The sequence below is a fragment of the Pelodiscus sinensis genome, chromosome 15 (assembly GCF_049634645.1).
Source record: "Pelodiscus sinensis isolate JC-2024 chromosome 15, ASM4963464v1, whole genome shotgun sequence".
Taxonomy (NCBI): domain Eukaryota; kingdom Metazoa; phylum Chordata; order Testudines; family Trionychidae; genus Pelodiscus; species Pelodiscus sinensis.
Window position 1 is genome coordinate 17,464,787 of NC_134725.1, and position 18,781 is coordinate 17,483,567.

At 45.7% G+C, this 18,781-nt stretch overlaps 1 protein-coding gene across 1 annotated transcript in view; it reads right to left on the reverse strand.

Moving 5' to 3' along the window:
• The window catches only part of PPIL2 (peptidylprolyl isomerase like 2), a 161,809-nt gene that overhangs the window by 93,476 nt on the left and 49,552 nt on the right, over positions 1-18,781 (reverse strand). Inside the window, exons 7-8 of the mRNA XM_075898287.1 lie at positions 13,230-13,321; positions 11,504-11,593 (exon numbers count right to left, since the gene is read on the reverse strand). Coding sequence (XP_075754402.1) covers positions 11,504-11,593; positions 13,230-13,321 — 182 coding nt within the window. The remainder of the gene's footprint in view (positions 1-11,503; positions 11,594-13,229; positions 13,322-18,781) is intronic.

Genomic DNA, 18,781 nt, shown 5'->3' on the forward strand with positions numbered 1-18,781 from the left:
CCAGAGCCACTGTGAAGTACCCCAGTACTGGTCCCCAGAGCCGCTGCAAACAGCTGGCTTCAGCTGCAATGCCCACCCACCACGTGCCCAGAGTATACCCCAGCCCCAGGGGCATGGCCTGGCAGTGTGTCATGGCCCGGCAGCCAGCAGTTCGCAGCCCAGCACTGGTCTGTGGACCGGTGGTTGGAAGTCACTGTCCTATGGGATAACAAAAATATCACCAATACCTAGCTCATAAATAGCACTTTCCATACAAAGATATCAAACTGATATACAAATGGGGTCTGAATCAGGAGTCAGTATTAAGTCTTGGAGTATTTACGATCTTTGGTCATTATCTGGAACAGGTTTATGAAATCTGTAGACAACATTAAATTGGGAAGAGTTGTCCTCCAATCAAGAAAGCAAATGCAGAGAGCTAGAAAGATTAGAAATGTGCAAAACAACAATATTCAGTTTGTAAAAGCTATAAACCAAGACATCTGGGGAAAACAATCTAAACTATTATCTAAAGGAGAAAAATTTGGATGAAGTAGTTCTCAGGTGACAGAAAACTGCAAATTAGATTTGTGTTTGGAGCACCATATGGCAGCCTTGAAAAAGACAATGTAATTTTGGGAGCACAAAGCCAGAGGTAAGGTATACTTACAGCAAGGGCCTAACAGTCCCTTTCTTTAGGATTCTGGTGTAACTGTATCTGGAATAGTGTGTATATTTCTGAGCACCATATTATGAGAAAAATACTAACGAAGTGGAGGGAGTTCAAACAAGAGTAACAATGGTGATCTGAGTTACTGACTGTTGACACGAGAGTGAGGGAAGAATGGAGGGATTTTTGGCTAAGATGACAGAGGGAAAATAATTATTTATGGAGGAATAAGAGATCTGCATTTGGAAAGAAATATTTAGGCTGAATATTGAGAGAAGCTTCCCCAGCTTCACACACCTTGCTCTCTAGCTGAACCAATACCAAACCATTGCCCCAGAATGGTGTTATGGTATACAGCTCACTAAAAATGCTGCATTTTGTGATGGTAAGACTCAGAGCCAGGTCACCTCCAGAGAGAAGAGATTCCATGATACCTCTTGCTCAAATGAAAACACTAGATCCACAGTCCTAGCCAAATGCCAGTTTTAGTAACTGCATTCTGCCTAATCTACATTCCCTTGGCAGTCTTAGTCGGAGATTATCTTATTCTTTGTTGCATTCCCCAGAGGGCTGCGTTCTGCTGTTGTGTGCTGTTAAACAGTTGCCATGTTCCACATGAGACCAGTGGTGGCTGAAGCAAATTATGTATGCGTAAGTGCAAAAAGCTCTTTACACAGAAAAGTACAATAGTCTCAGAAGAGTAGATATGTTAGTCTGTAACTTGGGGGAACTCAGAGTAAGGGAGAGAAGGAAAAAACATTACCTGCCAATTGTAGCCCCAGTGCTAATGAAGCTAACTGAATGGGCTGTAAGTGTCCCATTCTTAGCTTTTGATATCAATGGGATGTTTTACAATATTTCATCCAATTCAAGTCTTTGTTTAGGCCAAAGGAAACAGTGTCAAATTTGCATATGTAAGTCAATTCCGCACTTTCTCGCTCTCTATAAATGGCTTGTGAAATTCCTTTGTAGAAGAATGGCTACTTCTAAATCCACTAAGGAGTTTCCATGCAAGTTAAAATGTTTCTCTATAGGTTTCTGTGTGTTACCATATCTAATATCTTATTTTTGCTCATTAATCCTTTGTCACAGAGACTGTCCAGTTTCGCCATTATATGCGGCAGAGGGGCATTGCTGGCATTTGATGGAATATATCACATTAGAGGAGGTGCTGTTGTATGAGCCTCTGACATTGTGACTTATGTGATTAGGTCCTGTGGTGATGTCACTAATATAGATGTGTGGACCGAAGGATTAATGGATGACAAAGGATTAATGGACACAACTCAAACATTAGAAATGGTAACACACAGAAACCTGTAGGGGAACATTTTAACTTGCCTGTGCATTCATTAATGGATTTAAAAGTAGCCATTCTTTTATGAAGGAATTTCATGAGCTCATGATTCTATGTATTAGCCCTCAGTGGGCTAATGATTTACAGCTGCACATACCAACAACTCTTGATGAGGTATAAAAAGCTATTAAACAGATGAAATCTGGAAAGGCACCTGGCAGTAATGCAATTCCATCAGAAATTTATAAAGCTGCTGGTGGCCAGCTGATGTACTGTCTCGCTCATTTATTTAGCACCATTTGGGAGAAGGAGCTAGTCCCCCAGGACTTCAAGATGCCATGATTGTACACATATATAAAAGGAAAGATTACTATGCGTGTTGTGATGACCATTGGGGCATCTCTCTGCTCTCTATAGCTGCTAAGATCCTGGCACGCATCCTTTACAATTGGCTTTCACTATATGTGTTTAAAAATGGTATTATTCCTGAAAGGCAGCGCAGATTTCGTGCCAGTCGAGGCACTGTGGATATGATATTTACAGCCAGACAGATACAAGAGAAATGTAGAGAGCAACATGAGGACCCCTCTGTGATTTTTATCAATTTGACCAAGGTGTTCGACATGGTCAACAGAAATGGGCTCCGGAAAATACGTAGGCAAATTGGCTGTCCTGAAAAAATTATCAACATTGTTCGGTTTCTCTAACCGCATGCTTGGTTATGTCCTTGATAATGGAGAGACATCAGCACCTTTTGAAATATCAAATTATACAAAACAAGGATGTGTCCTTGCTTCTCTCCTGTACAAGATCTACTTTTCAATGATGCTGTTAGTTGCTTTTAAGGACTTCACATTGGGCATGCCCAGGGCTCGACAAACCGCTGAATCTACTCGCCCATGGCATTCACTGGTACTTCGCACGTCCGCAGTGCTGGTCTGGGGCATGGGCAGTGCGAGGATGGCGAGTGGTTCTCGCCGGGGTTTGTCAAGTCCTGGACATACCTATTCAGTTCCGAACAGATGGCAGTATTTTCAATCTCCAGAGACTTCAGGCTTGCACTAAAGTGGTTATTGCAACTATTCCTGATCTTCTGTTTGTTAATGACTGTGCATTGCTGGCTCATTTGGTGAGGGATGCACAGGAGCTTTCTGATCACTGTGTTACCTCTGTTCACCGTTTTGGACTCACAGTGAGCCTCAAGAAGACAGAAGTTATGCTTCAGCCTGTCTGGAAAGAGCCCAGCATTCCAGTGATCACTGCTGCTGGTACAATCCTTAAGGCTGTTGACAAGTTCTGCTACCTGGGAAGCGTACTGACCTCTAGCATAAACGTGGATCATGATGTATCTGCTCGACAAGCCAAAGCCAGCACTGCCTCTGGAAAATTGACCAAACGCCTATGGAATGACCATGGTATTAAACTCCATACCAAGATAGTGGTTTATCACGCAGTTGTCCTGAATGTCCTGCTATATAGCTCGGAGTCATGGACAATATATCATCACCATGTTTTGAAGCTTGATCAGTTCCACATGCGTTGTCTGAGGAAGACTGCCCACATGAATTGCTGGGACAAAATTCCAAATACAGAGGTTCTTTAAGCTGTGTGGTATCATGGGCATGGAAGCAATGCTTACAAACACACAGTTTCACTGGACTGTTCATGTTATGAGGATGGATGGATACACGGATACCAAAGAGGTCTTCTATGACCAGCTTGCTCATGGAAAGCACTCTATCTGTGGTCAGTATAAGCACTATAAAGACATCTTAAAGGCAATATGAAGTCATGCAAGGTACCACAGGATTACTCATTCTTTTTTAAAGAAAAGCATAATATAAATGTAAAATATTGTGATTGTTAACAATTAGCGTTTTGAGTTTGCTTTTTAGTCTAGGTCATTAGAATAATTTTGTTTTGTCTTTTTTAAAATAAGGATAATCCAGGCAGGATGATACTAGGAATAAACCTATTTAGTCAGTTGAGGTGATGCTTATCAACAAAGCTGTACAAAAAGAGAATTTGATAAGTATTGTAAAACTTGTTATTAGTGATGATAGCTGGGACTAAACACAATTTTCCCATTATATCTCTAAGTAATTTTAGTCTAGAGCAAACATTTAAAACACCACATCTCCATATTCTTCAAAAGGACCTTTAAAGCAGGTTTATTCAGAGGTTATTTGCTATTTTATCTACTACATCCTCAGCAGAACTTGGACTTTTCTGTATGTAATAGCAAGGAAAAATGTAGTCATACATCTGGAAAATACCTGATAAACACATATTAATCTAGCTTTCCACTTTAACTCTATTTATATTTTCCTACAAAATCAGTTACTGCAGCACAAGTGCCCCCATCTGCTTCCTAGGACATTTAGATGAAGCATTTCCAGAACCTGTTTTCTGTCGATAACTGGGTTACTAAAAATACAATTCAATTCAGTTGCTATTTGCAGAGTAAAGAATGTTTTTTATAGAAACCACTCCCTTCATGCCTGATACTTTTCCAGCAAGCAGGGTCACAGTTACCAGTCCAGCTCTCGGTTTCTGCCTTTTCAGACTCAAGAACATGTCAGGAAAGTGAAGAAGCCTGACAAAGATTTAAATATAGAGTTGAAAGCTTTCTAAAGAGACAACATACATAAGCCAGAGTTCCAGATGCAAATTCAACTTGTCTAAATTCAGTGATGGCCTTTGGTTAAGGGTACGTTTATATATGCATCTTTCAGCCACAGGTTGTGACGACATAGCATTCACGCATGCTGACTTTTCGCAACAAGGTTATCTGTCAGCACTTTTGCCTGCAAAATACTTCCAAACACCATAGAGGGGGCTTTTCTTTGTGATCAGGATAGTGCTCCTGCCAACAAAGCCATATTCACACTTTCGGTTACTGTAGCAAAACTTTGTCAGGTTCACAGGCTGGGGGTTTGTTTTAAGTACCTATGAATGGCAAAAGATTTGTCAATCAAGTGCAAGTATAGATATACCCTAAAAAACAAAGCCAACAGGGTTGCAAGGGTGAAGTCACTTACTCTTCTTGACACAGAGAATTTATATAGAAGAAAGCCACAGACCTTGGTCTTTCTTCTAAATGGATTTACCAAAAGGAAACATTATATGGGAAATAATAGCCCCCCAGCAGACCAGGGAGACGCTGAGCAAAGCCGCGAAGCACGTGGGCAGCGGGAAAGCCCAGACGCGTCGCGGCTGTCTTTGCTCCCTGTCTCCCTGGTCTGCTGTCTCCAGCAGATCAGGGAGACGCAGAGCAAAGCCATGGAGCACGCGGGCAGCGGGACCGCAGTGCATCTCGGTCTGCCGCCACGTTTCCCTGGTCTGCTGGGGGGGGAGGGGGTGCGCAGCTAGTGCACACCCCCGTCCCCCCCTCAGCAGACCAGGCTTTTCTCCGGCCTGTGGTAGAGCAGCTGGGGCACTGCCGGTTGGTCCCGCAGCGCCGCTCTGGGCACTACTGGACCACCCCAGCTGCTCTGCCCCAGGCGTCCCCAAGTCAGCCTCTGCTGAAACTGACCAGCGCTGACTACAGGAAGCCCAAGGCAGAGTTGCTCTGCCCCGGGCTTCCTGGAATCAGCCGCTGATCAGTTTCAGCAGCAGCTGACTTGGGAACGCCTGGGGTTCTTAAGTTGAATCTGTATTTAAGTCGGAACTGGCGTCCAGATTCAGCCTGTTGAAACTGATCAGCGGCTGATTCCAGGAAGCCCAGGGCAGAGTAACTCTGCCTCGGGCTTCCTGTAGTCAGCCGCTGGTCAGTTTCAGCAGCGACTGAATCTGGACGCCAGTTCCGACTTACATACAGATTCAACTTAAGAACAAACCTACAGTCCCTATCTTGTACGTAACCCGGGAACTGCCTGTACTGAGGCTTCAAAAATCACATGTGATGAGACCCAGTGGTCTGCTGCATGCCTGAGCAGATAAATACAGTTCAGGCTGCATAGACAACAATTTACTGCACTGAGATAGGACTGACATGCACTGATTGTGTGTTTAAAAGCAAACCATTCAGCCTCTGAAAGCTTCTATACATGAACTGACTCTCATCCCAATGACAATTTCCACCCCCCCCCAAAATAGGAGTAGTTTAGAAATAATAGTCTATATAATTTATCTTCTAAAACAGAACAAGCGTTGAATTAGAGAAGCAAAATATGCTTAAAATGTTTTTGTGCTGGTTTCTCAAAATGTGTTCAGCATTCTACTGACCCAAATTTCTCCTTTGCATTTCAGGGGTTTCCAGAGAGATTTGAGAAAATAAAATAGAGTACACTGCACAATGATGCAATAAAAAGTTCACATGAATTTGGGATGACTGCATTTCTTAAAGAGTAGCAAATCCACTCACATCCTATGTAGGTCACCCTAGATCAGTGGTTCTCAAATTTTTTGGCCCATGGACCACCTGGCTCAATGTAAACCTTTTCACCGACCACCAGTTGCTAATGGGAACTCACCATTAATTACATAATTACACCAAAGCCATTTTGCTAGTGCTACAGCTAGGGAAAAGGATTTAAATTAAACAGAGTACCGTATTTTCCGGCGTATAGGGCGACTGGGTGTATAAGACGACCCCCTATCTTTTTAATTAAAAGATAGGGTTTCATCTTATACCCCAGCGCCCCTCCGCCTCCTTTGCTCCCTGTGTCCCTGGTCTGCTGGAGATGGTCCCCAGCAGACCAGAGGCACCGGGAGCAAAGCCGCCGGGAGCAAAGCCGCCAGGAGCGCCTGGGCTGCCCCCCCGCCTCCCCCCCCCGCCGGAGCACCTCCGCGGCTTTGAAAGCCTCGGGGGAAGCCGGCGGGGGGGCATCCCAGGCGCGCATGGGCTGCCCCCCCGCCGGAGCCCCTCCAAGGCTTTGAAAGCCTCGGGGGAAGCCGGCGGCGGGGCATCCCAGGCGCGCATGGGCTGCGCCCCCGCCGGAGCCCCTCCGCGGCTTTGAAAGCCTCGGGGGAAGCCGGCGGGGGGGCATCCCAGGCGCGCATGGGCTGCCCCCCCGCCGGAGCCCCTCCGCGCCGCCGCGGAGGGGCTCCGGCGGGGGGGGCAGCCCATGCGCGCCTGGGATGCCCCCCCGCCGGCTTCCCCCGAGGATTTCAAAGCCGCGGAGGGGCTCCGGCGGGGGCGCAGCCCATGCGCACCTGGGATGCCCCCCCGCCGGCTTCCCCCGAGGCTTTCAAAGCCGCGGAGGGGCTCCGGCGGGGGGGCAGCCCATGCGCGCCTGGGATGCCCCCCCGCCGGCTTCCCCCGAGGCTTTCAAAGCCGCGGAGGGGCTCCGGCGGGGGGGCAGCCCATGCGGCCTGGGATGCCCCCCCGCCGGCTTCCCCCGAGGCTTTCAAAGCCGCGGAGGGGCTCCGGCGGGGGCGCAGCCCATGCGCGCCTGGGATGCCCCGCCGCCGGCTTCCCCCGAGGATTTCAAAGCCGCGGAGGGGCTCCGGCGGGGGCGCAGCCCATGCGCACCTGGGATGCCCCCCCGCCGGCTTCCCCCGAGGCTTTCAAAGCCGCGGAGGGGCTCCGGCGGGGGGGCAGCCCATGCGCACCTGGGATGCCCCCCCCGCCGGCTTCCCCCGAGGCTTTCAAAGCCGCGGAGGGGCTCCGGCGGGGGGGCAGCCCATGCGGCCTGGGATGCCCCCCCGCCGGCTTCCCCCGAGGCTTTCAAAGCCGCGGAGGGGCTCCGGCGGGGGCGCAGCCCATGCGCGCCTGGGATGCCCCGCCGCCGGCTTCCCCCGAGGATTTCAAAGCCGCGGAGGGGCTCCGGCGGGGGCGCAGCCCATGCGCACCTGGGATGCCCCCCCGCCGGCTTCCCCCGAGGCTTTCAAAGCCGCGGAGGGGCTCCGGCGGGGGGGCAGCCCATGCGCGCCTGGGATGCCCCCCCGCCGGCTTCCCCCGAGGCTTTCAAAGCCGCGGAGGGGCTCCGGCGGGGGGGCAGCCCATGCGGCCTGGGATGCCCCCCCGCCGGCTTCCCCCGAGGCTTTCAAAGCCGCGGAGGGGCTCCGGCGGGGGCGCAGCCCATGCGCGCCTGGGATGCCCCGCCGCCGGCTTCCCCCGAGGCTTTCAAAGCCGCGGAGGGGCTCCGGCGGGGGTGCAGCCCATGCGCGCCTGGGATGCCCCCCCGCCGGCTTCCCCCGAGGCTTTCAAAGCCGCGGAGGGGCTCCGGCGGGGGCGCAGCCCATGCGCGCCTGGGATGCCCCGCCGCCGGCTTCCCCCGAGGCTTTCAAAGCCGCGGAGGGGCTCCGGCGGGGGGGCAGCCCATGCGCGCCTGGGATGCCCCCCCGCCGGCTTCCCCCGAGGCTTTCAAAGCCGTGGAGGGGCTCCGGTGGGGGGGCAGCCCATGCGCGCCTGGGATGCCCCGCCGCCGGCTTCCCCCGAGGCTTTCAAAGCTGCGGAGGGGCTCCGGCGGCGGGGCATCCGGAGTACAAGACGACCCCCGATTTTTGGGGGATGTTTTTTAACATCAGAGGTCGTCTTGTACGCCGGAATATACAGTAAGCATTTTAACTTTCTCATGTTAGCTTATCAAACTTCATTTTAAATGGACATAAGTTAATATTTTACTATAACACAAAAAGTTTCAATGTTTTCTTTATTTATGGCAGGGGTGGGAACCTTTTTTGGGTCGGGGCCACTGACCCACAAAATTATCAATTGGGGACTACACAAGTGAGAAGCAAAAAAACTCCCCCCAAAACCCCTAACCTCCACTGATGTGGCTCCCAACAGACACACCTCATTCTTCTGGCACTTCAGCCCCATGAGGCAAGGGGAAGAGACAGGGAGGACTGACGTTCAGGGCTTCCCATAGGCCAGATTTACTTTTCTGGGGTTTCAGAGTTTGTGGATTTTATGAACCCCCGTAGGCTCTGGGGTGGGGACAAAAATGAAGGGGTTCAGTGTACAGAATAGTGCTGCTAGTGAGTGGGATAGGAATGGAGTGCAGGATCTGGAATGGAGGTGCAGTGCAGAAGGGGGAAAGGTTGTGAGGTATGGTGAGAGGCAGACGGCAGAAACAGGCTGGGAGTAGGGTGTCTGGCCAGGGAGAGGAAGTAGGAACAAGGGAGGGAGCAGGGTAGGGGTATGTGTCTGGCCAGGAGGGAGGGTGTCAAAGCAAGCTGAGGGTGTGAGTGAGAGGGATTGGGGTGCGGGGATCTGGGTGTGAGGGGGGATGCTTATCTGGCTTTGGACAGCCTCCTGACAGTGAGCTACCACCCCCCAGTGGGTTGAGAAGAGAGCTCAGCCCACCCCCCCAGCCACACAGTGGAGAGTCCATGAGATCTGCGAGGCTGCAGCACCAGTTCTGGCTTCCCGCTTGGAGGGCGCTGGGGTAGGAGGACAGGAGCAGAGGGAAGATGAAGAAAGCCCTGACCTTCCCCGCCAGATATGGCTCATGGAGAGCAAGGGGCTCCATGTGCTGCCACTCCCCCAGAGAGGTAGCACAACACACAGAGCACAATGACCAAGCCTGAGCACTGCCCACCTGCAGTCAGGCCCTGGCTCATAGGATGGCAGTTAGAGTGCTTCCATTTTGGGGCATTCTTCCCACGGACCACCTGTAAGGTGGCTGTGGACCAAAACTAGTCCAAGGACCGCATTTTGAGACGCACCGACCTAGTATCAAAAGTGCTATAAGATATATTCACTAATCTATGCCTCCAAGGTCAATCTAACAACCTTAGTAGCACTTCACATTCAGAAAAATTAATACTTCAATTTCCTTTTGTAAATGTACTCTCTTTGAAGTTTTATATTGTATTTCTACCTACGAATGTTAAGTATTGGTGAATTGAACAGTCAAGTAACATCATGAATTCTTATTGGTTTCTCAACTAGTCTATATTCCCTGGAGGCAGGGCCAGCAGCCAACGTGCTCCAGCCCCTCGCCCAAGGAGCCACCTGCCACACAGCACTGCTGCCTCTGTGCCAGATGGGAGCTGGTCTGCGAGGGAAGCCAACTTAAAAACCAGCTCCCCTTGTGGACTGGCTGTCTGTTGCTCTGTTCTGCTGCCTCTGATACAGAGGCAGGAGCATGGAATGGCAGCAGCCCTGTCCGGTGTGGGTTCTGAACTCCCAGGCCCAGTGCAAGCCAGAACTGATCTGGGCTGCCTCCCTACCTAGCCCCTAGTACATTTTAAATGCAGATCCAGAGCAGGAATAGGTCCCAGACCCATCACAGACCAGGACTGAGCCAGTCTGTTGGCCAACCTACTAAAAAATTTACTGACTTGGGGGGCTGGGAGGGAAGAGAATGCATGTAGTCTATATCATTAATCTATAAGCTTCTGACTACACTATTACATCCCTATTTCTACCTACAATATAGTTACATGTTTCTTAAAACAAAAAACCACACAGATTTTCAGGGCAACAAATATAAGCAAAACGTATTTAGGTGAGGATTTCTGCATTGCTGCCAGTTTTTCTCTAGATGCAGAGACATTTTGTAAAACCTACTTTGTTGAGATTTTCATTTTTAAAATTCACCCCTATACTTAGAAAATATCAATATTTTTTTGGGGGGTCTTTTAAATAATAAAAATCTGAGGTTTATTTTAATTTCTTTTGACAACACAATTCATGTGTTATTGGTCATCTGACTGGCCACCTATGCCTAAAGAAGTCTCTGACCACCTGTGCCTCCTTCTTCCTAGCATTATAAACAATTACCATACATGCTGGTTAAGTCCCATTTGGCGAAACTGCAAATCAGATAATTCCCACATTAATTCAAAGATTTTATGCCATTTTTAAGAGAAGATTTAACAGCAAGGTCTCATAACTAACATTTCATTATGGTTACACCACTGTACGGTACATTTACTTGTATAATATAATGTACTGCATAATTACAAGTCTACTGAAAATACAAGAACAGTATGTTTCTGATGCAGATTAACTGATTTTTTAATACATAATGTGTATGCTTACTCCACAAAATTATTAATCCATAAAATCTGACAACCTACAATGAGCTTCCATGCTAAATTAAGCACAATCTGCTATAGCCTTGTGTACTTTACTGCTTATGCTGATGTACATTACATCCCTCACAGGTGTAAACCCTCATCCAGGGGATGGGGAGGTGGACCTTACATTGACCTAATGAGGTACATACATCATGTTATATCAGAAGACACTGTCCCATCGACATAGCTTTTGCCTCTTGAAGTATTTACATAGATAGGAGAGAACTCTCCCATCAACTTATTACTCTTATTAACTCTTCACCAAAACCACTAAATTGATACCCATCGCAGAAGTGCCAATTTAGTGCTGTCTATATGAAATGAAAAATAATCCAAGTCTTACTTCAGATCTGGTGAAATTATATGGAATATCTAAGGTTTGCCACCAGGAGAACAAATGAAAGGGATACAATTGTTCCCCACTACAAAATTCTTTTCTTCTAGTTAGTTGTCATTTTATATTAGCAATGCAAAATGGAGTGGCCAGTTTGCCCAGTACTCCCCAAAAATGGGTATTTGAGGAGGGGAGAGGGTAGAAGTGGACTAGAGTAGATAAAACTAGCCAACAAGAAGGGGTTTACCTGAAGTGTCAGGATGTCCTGCCGAGTAAAGGGTTCATCTGTCAAGAGATCCTTGTAGCTTTTTGTTTTTATGTTCAGCTGCTCAACTGCCTAATTATCAGGTGGAAAACAAGAAATTATATTCAGGTTGATATTAGAGACATTCACATCCAATGGGTGATTACATTGTTTCAATGGCCTCCTTACTGATTTTGGAAAACATTCATATTTCTTTCCTAACCATTTGAATCAAGAATCTCCAATATGTATGGAGATTAATATGCTGTAGCTACATACATTGTTGCTGCAGGTTTTTAAGAGAAATTCCATAAAAGGATTCAAAGACGAGCACAAAAAGAAAATCGTGTCATTTGCTTTCTAGATTATAATTAAAATGCATGGAACTGCATTTTTATGCATGGAGCAATTTTAATCTCCATTTTAACAGGTGCAGTGAAAGTTATTTTCAAAAAGGGAATCGGGTTACAGCCTGGTAGGAATCAACATCAAAGTCATGCTCTGTACTCACACTAGAATCACCACTACAAAGTGCTGCATGCAAAGATACAGCTTTACTCACAAAAAAAGAAACAGATACACTCACACTCAAGACAGAATAAAACTGGCATTTTTTCTGCTATTTTAAAAGTATAGAAATAAACTTAAGGCTTATATAACCTTGGAAGAAATTACACTAGCCAGAGTGATACATACATACGTACGTACGTATAATGCACAGCATTTGCTCAAAAGTTTTACCACACATCTGTTCAGGTGAACTTCTCTAACAGGAATGCAAATTGTGCCAAAACATCCATATAGTAATACTGTTATCCAAGTGTCTATTAAGGACTAGGCAGATAATACCTTGTAGTCCAAACAAATACCTACCCATTTTTCAGAAGACAATAACAAGTATTTTAACCCAGTCTTATCTGTTCCCCCAAGTAGATATTAAAAAGTCAATGCCATTCACAACGGGAGAATGTATTACGGTGATTCTTTTTGAGGGAGTAGTACGATTGGTGTTTGGTTGGTTGGGTTTTTTTTGTGTGAATGTATACCTTTTTCTTTTTTGCAATTGTACAAACTGATTTTGATTGTCTGATTTTGTAAACAAGTAGCTTTAGGTTGTACACAAGACAAATCAGACTACTGAAAGGGAATCCACGAATAACTTCTTTTTCTCCAAATGCAGAGATTCTTGCTTCCTGAAAAGATCAGAAGCAAGCAATCTGCCTTTTGTGTATGGATATGTATTAGAAAAAAAATGTTGTTGGCTTCACTAAACATTTGTTTGTTTGCATGACAGCGAATCAGGAGTTCTTGCTACAAATCTCTCTGGCTCAATTATGTACAGCTTACTCAAATGAACAGCTTTAAATGTAATATACCTTTTAAAACATTAGGTCTCTCCACAAGAGGCAAAATTCATCCATGTGTAAAGATCAAAGACCTAAGTCTATTTTGAAAACTTAAATGGGGCTTTCATAACCCACAAGCCTCTTGCTGGCTGTTGGCACCGGGAGCCAATTCCATTCAAATGGAGATAATGTGGCTTATATCAAGGAACTATGATTCCTAATGTTGCTCCTAGTTTGCTGCATGACCTTAGAGAAGCCTCTTAGCTTCTGTGTGTCAGTAACAAAGGAACAGCACTTACCTAACTCCGTAAAGCTCTTTGAGAGCCTTGAATGAAAGATGCTGCAAGTGTAAAACAAACTGTGAAATGCAATTGAGAGCCTACCTCATAAGCAAATACATTTCCCGTCGTCTTGATAGCCACTATATGAGAGTTATTGGTGAAGACAGTGAAGAGCACTGGACAGTGATATTTATCTGGAAGGGAGGTGGAGGAAAAGAAAAAACAAAACAAGGTTAAAAAAAAAGTGTGTGACTTTTATGATTGTTTAGGCAAACGGAATGACTGCTTTAATTGTCTTTGTGAAGAATATTTACATTCTTTTTATAAAACAAATGCATTTTTCACATTTCAGTGTATAATTAATGGTCCTTTTAATTCATGCTTTATTTCTCTAGTGCATGTAGGTGTGAGTAGACACCTAAAATTATTACAAATCAAGAGGGAAAAATTAGTCTGAAGTCTACCATCAAGTAGGCAGCATAACAGCATGTCACACAATGGTGTTGGTGTTTTCTCAAGTACTGCAATATAAATATCATTATAATGAAAACACTCATTGTGTGTACCTTCTCACTATTCCATGCCCCCACCACACCCCTAAGTGCCCAGCCTGTTTTTTTTTGGAAACATATCCAGCAGAGGCGAGGATAAGATGGCACCCTTTGGAGGCTTTTCTGGTAAGAAAAAGAAGCACTATGTATTAAATCTAAGTAAACAGAATTCCATTAAACCTAAGCACAAGTTTTTCAATAGAGAACCTGTCTTCAGCTCAAATTAAGCTGTACATTTTCCCAAGGCTCATCATAAATATTAAACACATCTCACACAAAGTGATGAAAGCCAATAGATCAAGATAAGGTACGGATAAATGTAGCAGAAAGCAATTAAAAGATTATTATTAATTTTTGATCAGTTTGTGAATTCAGAAACAGCTTTGGCTCATTTGATCCTTTCCCTAATAATTACAATCTGATGAATTAAAAGCAGCAGGAAAAACTGAATAAAAGGTAACTTGAAGTACCCCCAAGACCGGATAGGAAAGTTCCTACAAATATTCATCCACTAATCACCCAGAGATAATGCTCCAATCTCTGACTTGTAAGAGCAAGGATAAGAAAGTCTGGAAATTTTTTAAATCTACCTGTGCAGGTCAGCCTCCTCCCTTGGGACTGTCACCTCATGTGCTGAGACCTCACTGAGTCTGTTTTCCCTGCCAGCTTGTGCTCCCAGTATTATGTCTAGTTAGTTGCAACACAGACACAAAGTCTGGGCTACACCCCCAAAGTTGCAGCCCTTAACTGAAAACAGCACCTTGAGATACCTGTCTCTAGCACTCAACCATCCCCCTTGGGAGCTGAATCCCTAGATAAATCTGTCACACTGTACAGAGATCTGTACAGCATATGTTCATGAAATTAATCCTCTCTCTCAATGTAGACAGAAATATGCCCAGACTCCTTGTCCCCTTCCGGTAATGATTTACAATAACTATTAATAAACAATCCAACCCTTCCCCCAGTTCAGCCTTAGGATAGGTCTACACTATGCAGCATTTAGCAACAAGGCTGTGTCTTTTGCTGACAAAACATTTCCACCCTCAATGAGCGGGTTTTGCTTTGTCAGTGTTCCCATGTGCATGTGACAAAATTGTTGTTCATGGGTGGAGAGAGTTTTAAGCACCCAAAGTTTTGTTGATCAATGCACATGTAGATACACCCTCATGTTTTCAGTAGTCATCCAGGGGAGAACTGATTACCCCAATTACCTTAATCTACACCTTTAAATAGGTTTTGCCTAAGGCAAGAGTTTTTTGTTTCAGTTTGATCCCCTCCCCGCTTCTCATGGAAAAAGTACAGGGTTTAAGTGTCCAACAAGTGTCCAACAGTGTCCATCTGCTATGTATAATGGACAAACTTCTCAGACACTTCACCAAAGAATCAATGCATACAAAACAGACATCAGATAGTTTCACAAAGAAAAAACAATTTCTTGCCATTTCAAGCAGACTGGGCATTTATCTCCATGACCTCACTACATGCATCCTGCTTCAAAGAGACTTCAACACCAGACTACAAAGGGAAACCTCAGAATTGTCATTCATGCTTAAATTTGACACTTTACAAATGGGCCTTAAAGATGCTAATTATCTTACCCATTACAAAGATAGCTTCCCCAATAATTACCCCTAATATCATTGTCTCATAGACACTAACCTCTCCCTCTCACCCATTCTCTGTTCTAAAATCTGATTTGTTAATTTTATGTGTTCACTTTTTTTTAATTGTATCCGTTTGGTATATATGGTCGTGCCAATTTTCTTCCACTATTTGATCTGAGGAAGTGGGTCTGGCCCACGAAAGCTCATCATCTAATAAACCATCTTGTTAGTCTTTAAAGTGCTGTGTAGTCCTCTTTTTTGTTTCAGCAAGACCAGACTAACACAGCTACATCTCTTTAGGGTTTAAGATGTGATCTTGTCACTGGATACCTGAATCCATGTCTCTTCAAGACCCTGTCTCCATACTTTAGAGCAGTGGTCCCCAACGCGGTGCCCGCGGGCGCCATGGCACCCACGGAGCAATCTGGGCTGGCCCCGCCCCCGGGCACACAGCAGGTGCCAGCCCCGGGCACATGGGAGGCCTCTGACCCGGGGTTGCAGCGCATGCCGGTGCCGGTACCGGGTGCACGGCGCATGCTTGGCCCCGCTCCCAGGCACATGGCCCGTGAGCGGCCCCACCCCCGTACGTGTGGCATCTGAGCGGCCCTGCCCCCAGGCGCTCGGCAACCCCAAAACATTGGGCACCACTGCTTTAGAGGCTTACTCACACATCAGCAGGAAGGATAAACTCCACTGTCTCTTCGCTAATGGGCCATTATACTCTTGAAGTGTAATCAGTAGCTGTGAGTCAAAACAGCACGTACACAGTTACAGATACACAATTTAATATTCTTAATTTGAACTATAAAAATGACAAACGGGAAAATTGTATACAATAGATTGCAACTTTTCCAATGATGCCTCACATGAAGCATTTCTCAAAGCATTCCAGCTGTCATATTAATATTAATAAGCATATTTTATAAGAAATATGGAATGTATCGTCACACTACCCAAAACTGAATGAAAGTTATCCACTTTACGAGAAGGTATAAGCTTTAAGGGCAAATTTAAAAAGGGATAGTATGGCAGGGGCATCCATACTTCGTCCCACTGAGGGACACACAACTACCCTGAACTGAAGCCTGCTCCCAATTGCCTAAAATAAAGCAAACTGCAGCTGCTTTAATGTTTAATGCAAAGTAGCACTCATGAAGATAATGCTCCATCTCGACCTGAATGAAAGGTACTCAGATTAAAAAAAAAGCATTATATGGCTTTTCCTGTAATCACTCCTAAATTCAATGCCTGTATGAAAGAGATCTGGGAAGGTGTTAAAATTGAATGAACCATGTTTTAAGAAATGCCTGCTGCTGGGCAGAAAGAGAGACCAGTTCTCTTCCTTTCATATTTGTAGCCATTGGAGATGGACATCCTCCAATGCTGTATGAAATTGTCTTATTATTATAAATATGCATAACTCGAAGATACTTTGGACAAAATATCTCAGGAAACCCATACATTGTCATGTCACCATCTGCTGGATCTGTATATCATATTTTGATGTATGTATCACTCTTGTATATAAAGTTAGAAATATGGGGTATGGAATGGTTTGTGTGTAAATGAAAGCCGTCAAGGATGCTTCCAGTGCTGGTATGCCTTAGTGACTGAGGGATAATTTAACAACTCGAGAACAGTCTTGTTTGTACTTCACCTGCCCACCCTGGGAGCCACCAGACAGCCAACACAGGCCAGATTTGGCTCCTGTACAAGGAAGGCAGGATAAGAGACCACATGAAGGTAGGGGAGTAGGATAGGTTCTGGAGTGGCTATGGGGATACTGGAAAGCATAGGGTTGTTGAGCAGTGGTTAATCTTAGGAAGACATGTGAACACCTCAACTGGTAAGGTCTGGCTAGGTAATTTTCTATGAAAGGTGGGGCACAGAACAAGTTCCCACCTAAACTGAAATCTATAAAACAATGGGAAGCTATCTGTCCCTTTGGCTGGTATGGCACACCCAAAAGAATAACAAGAGACCCCAGGAATAAAAAGATCTTCTCTGGCTTGGCGGTTTCAGGGATGGGCAACGTAAGGCCTGGCTCCCCTGAAGCCTCCCTAGCATTGGAGAGCCCACACTAGTGCTACAGCTGCATCCTCCTCCCACCCCCACATCAGTACAATGACCATATTTTCTGAACCAAAAATGGGGACATGTTAGCCATGCCCTCTGACCCTGTCAGTCACATCCTTGACTCCATTAGCCATGTGCCCAAATCCTTAGGCCACACCCACCTGCCACAGGAAGTTTCACCCCTGGAGGTAGTACTTCCCACCAGTACTGGGGTCAAGATGGACACATGGCCAGAAGTAAAGCTCTCTTCCCACCATCCTCTATCAATAAGGATGCATTTAGGCCCCACAGTATCTCCCCATCCAACTATACTGCAATTGTATTAACCCAACATGCATTGCATTAAAATGGGGGTGGGAGGGGGAGAGAGAGGCAAGAGTGCCTCTATTTCAGTGATTCTCAAACTTTTTGGGCTGTGAACCACCTGGCTCAGTGTAATCCTTTCCCCAGACCATCAATTGCTAATGGAAACTCGCCATTAATTACATAATTATGCCCAAGCCATTTTGCTAGTGCTGCAGCTAGGGAGAATAGTTTAATCATAGAATCATACAACACTACAACTGGACGGGACCTCAAGAGGTCATCAAGTCCAGTCCCCTGCCCTCATGGCAGGACCTAGTACAGTCTACCATGCCTGATACGTCTATTGAACCTGCTCTTAAATATCTCCAGAGATGGAGATTCCCCAACCTTCCTAGACAACTTATTCCAGTGTTCAACCACCCTGACAATTAGGAAGTTTTTCCTAATGTCCAACCTAAACCTAAACCTTGCTGAAGTTTAAGCCCATTGCTTCTTGTCCTATCCTTCGAGGTGAAAGAGAACAATTTTTCCTCCCTCCTCGTGACAGTCTTCCTTCATAGGTCATGTTCTCTAGACCTTTAATCATTCTTGTTGCTCTTCTCTGGACCCTCTCCAATTTCTCCACATCTCTCTTGAAATACTGTGCCCAGAACTGGACACAATACTCCAACTGAGGCCTAATCAGCAGAGTAGAGCCGAAAAATAACTTCTCGTGTCTTGCTCACAACACTCCTTTTAATGCATCCCAGAATCATGTTTGCTTTTTGCAACAGCGTCACACTATTGACTCATGCTTAACTTGTGGTCCACAATGATCCCTAGATCCCTTTCTGCTGTACTCCTTCCTAGACAGTCACTTCCCATTCTGCGAGTGAGAGAAACTGATTGTTCCTTCCTAAGTGGAGTACTTTGCATTTGTCCTTATTAAATTTCATCCTTTTAACCTCAGACCATTTCTCCAGTTTGTCCAGATCATTTTGAATTATGACCCTCTCCTCCAAAGCACTTGCAACCCCTCCCAGATTGCTATCATCTGCAAACTTAATAAGTGTACTCTCTATACCAATATCTAAATAGTTGATGAAGTTATTGAACAGAACTAGTCCCAAAACAG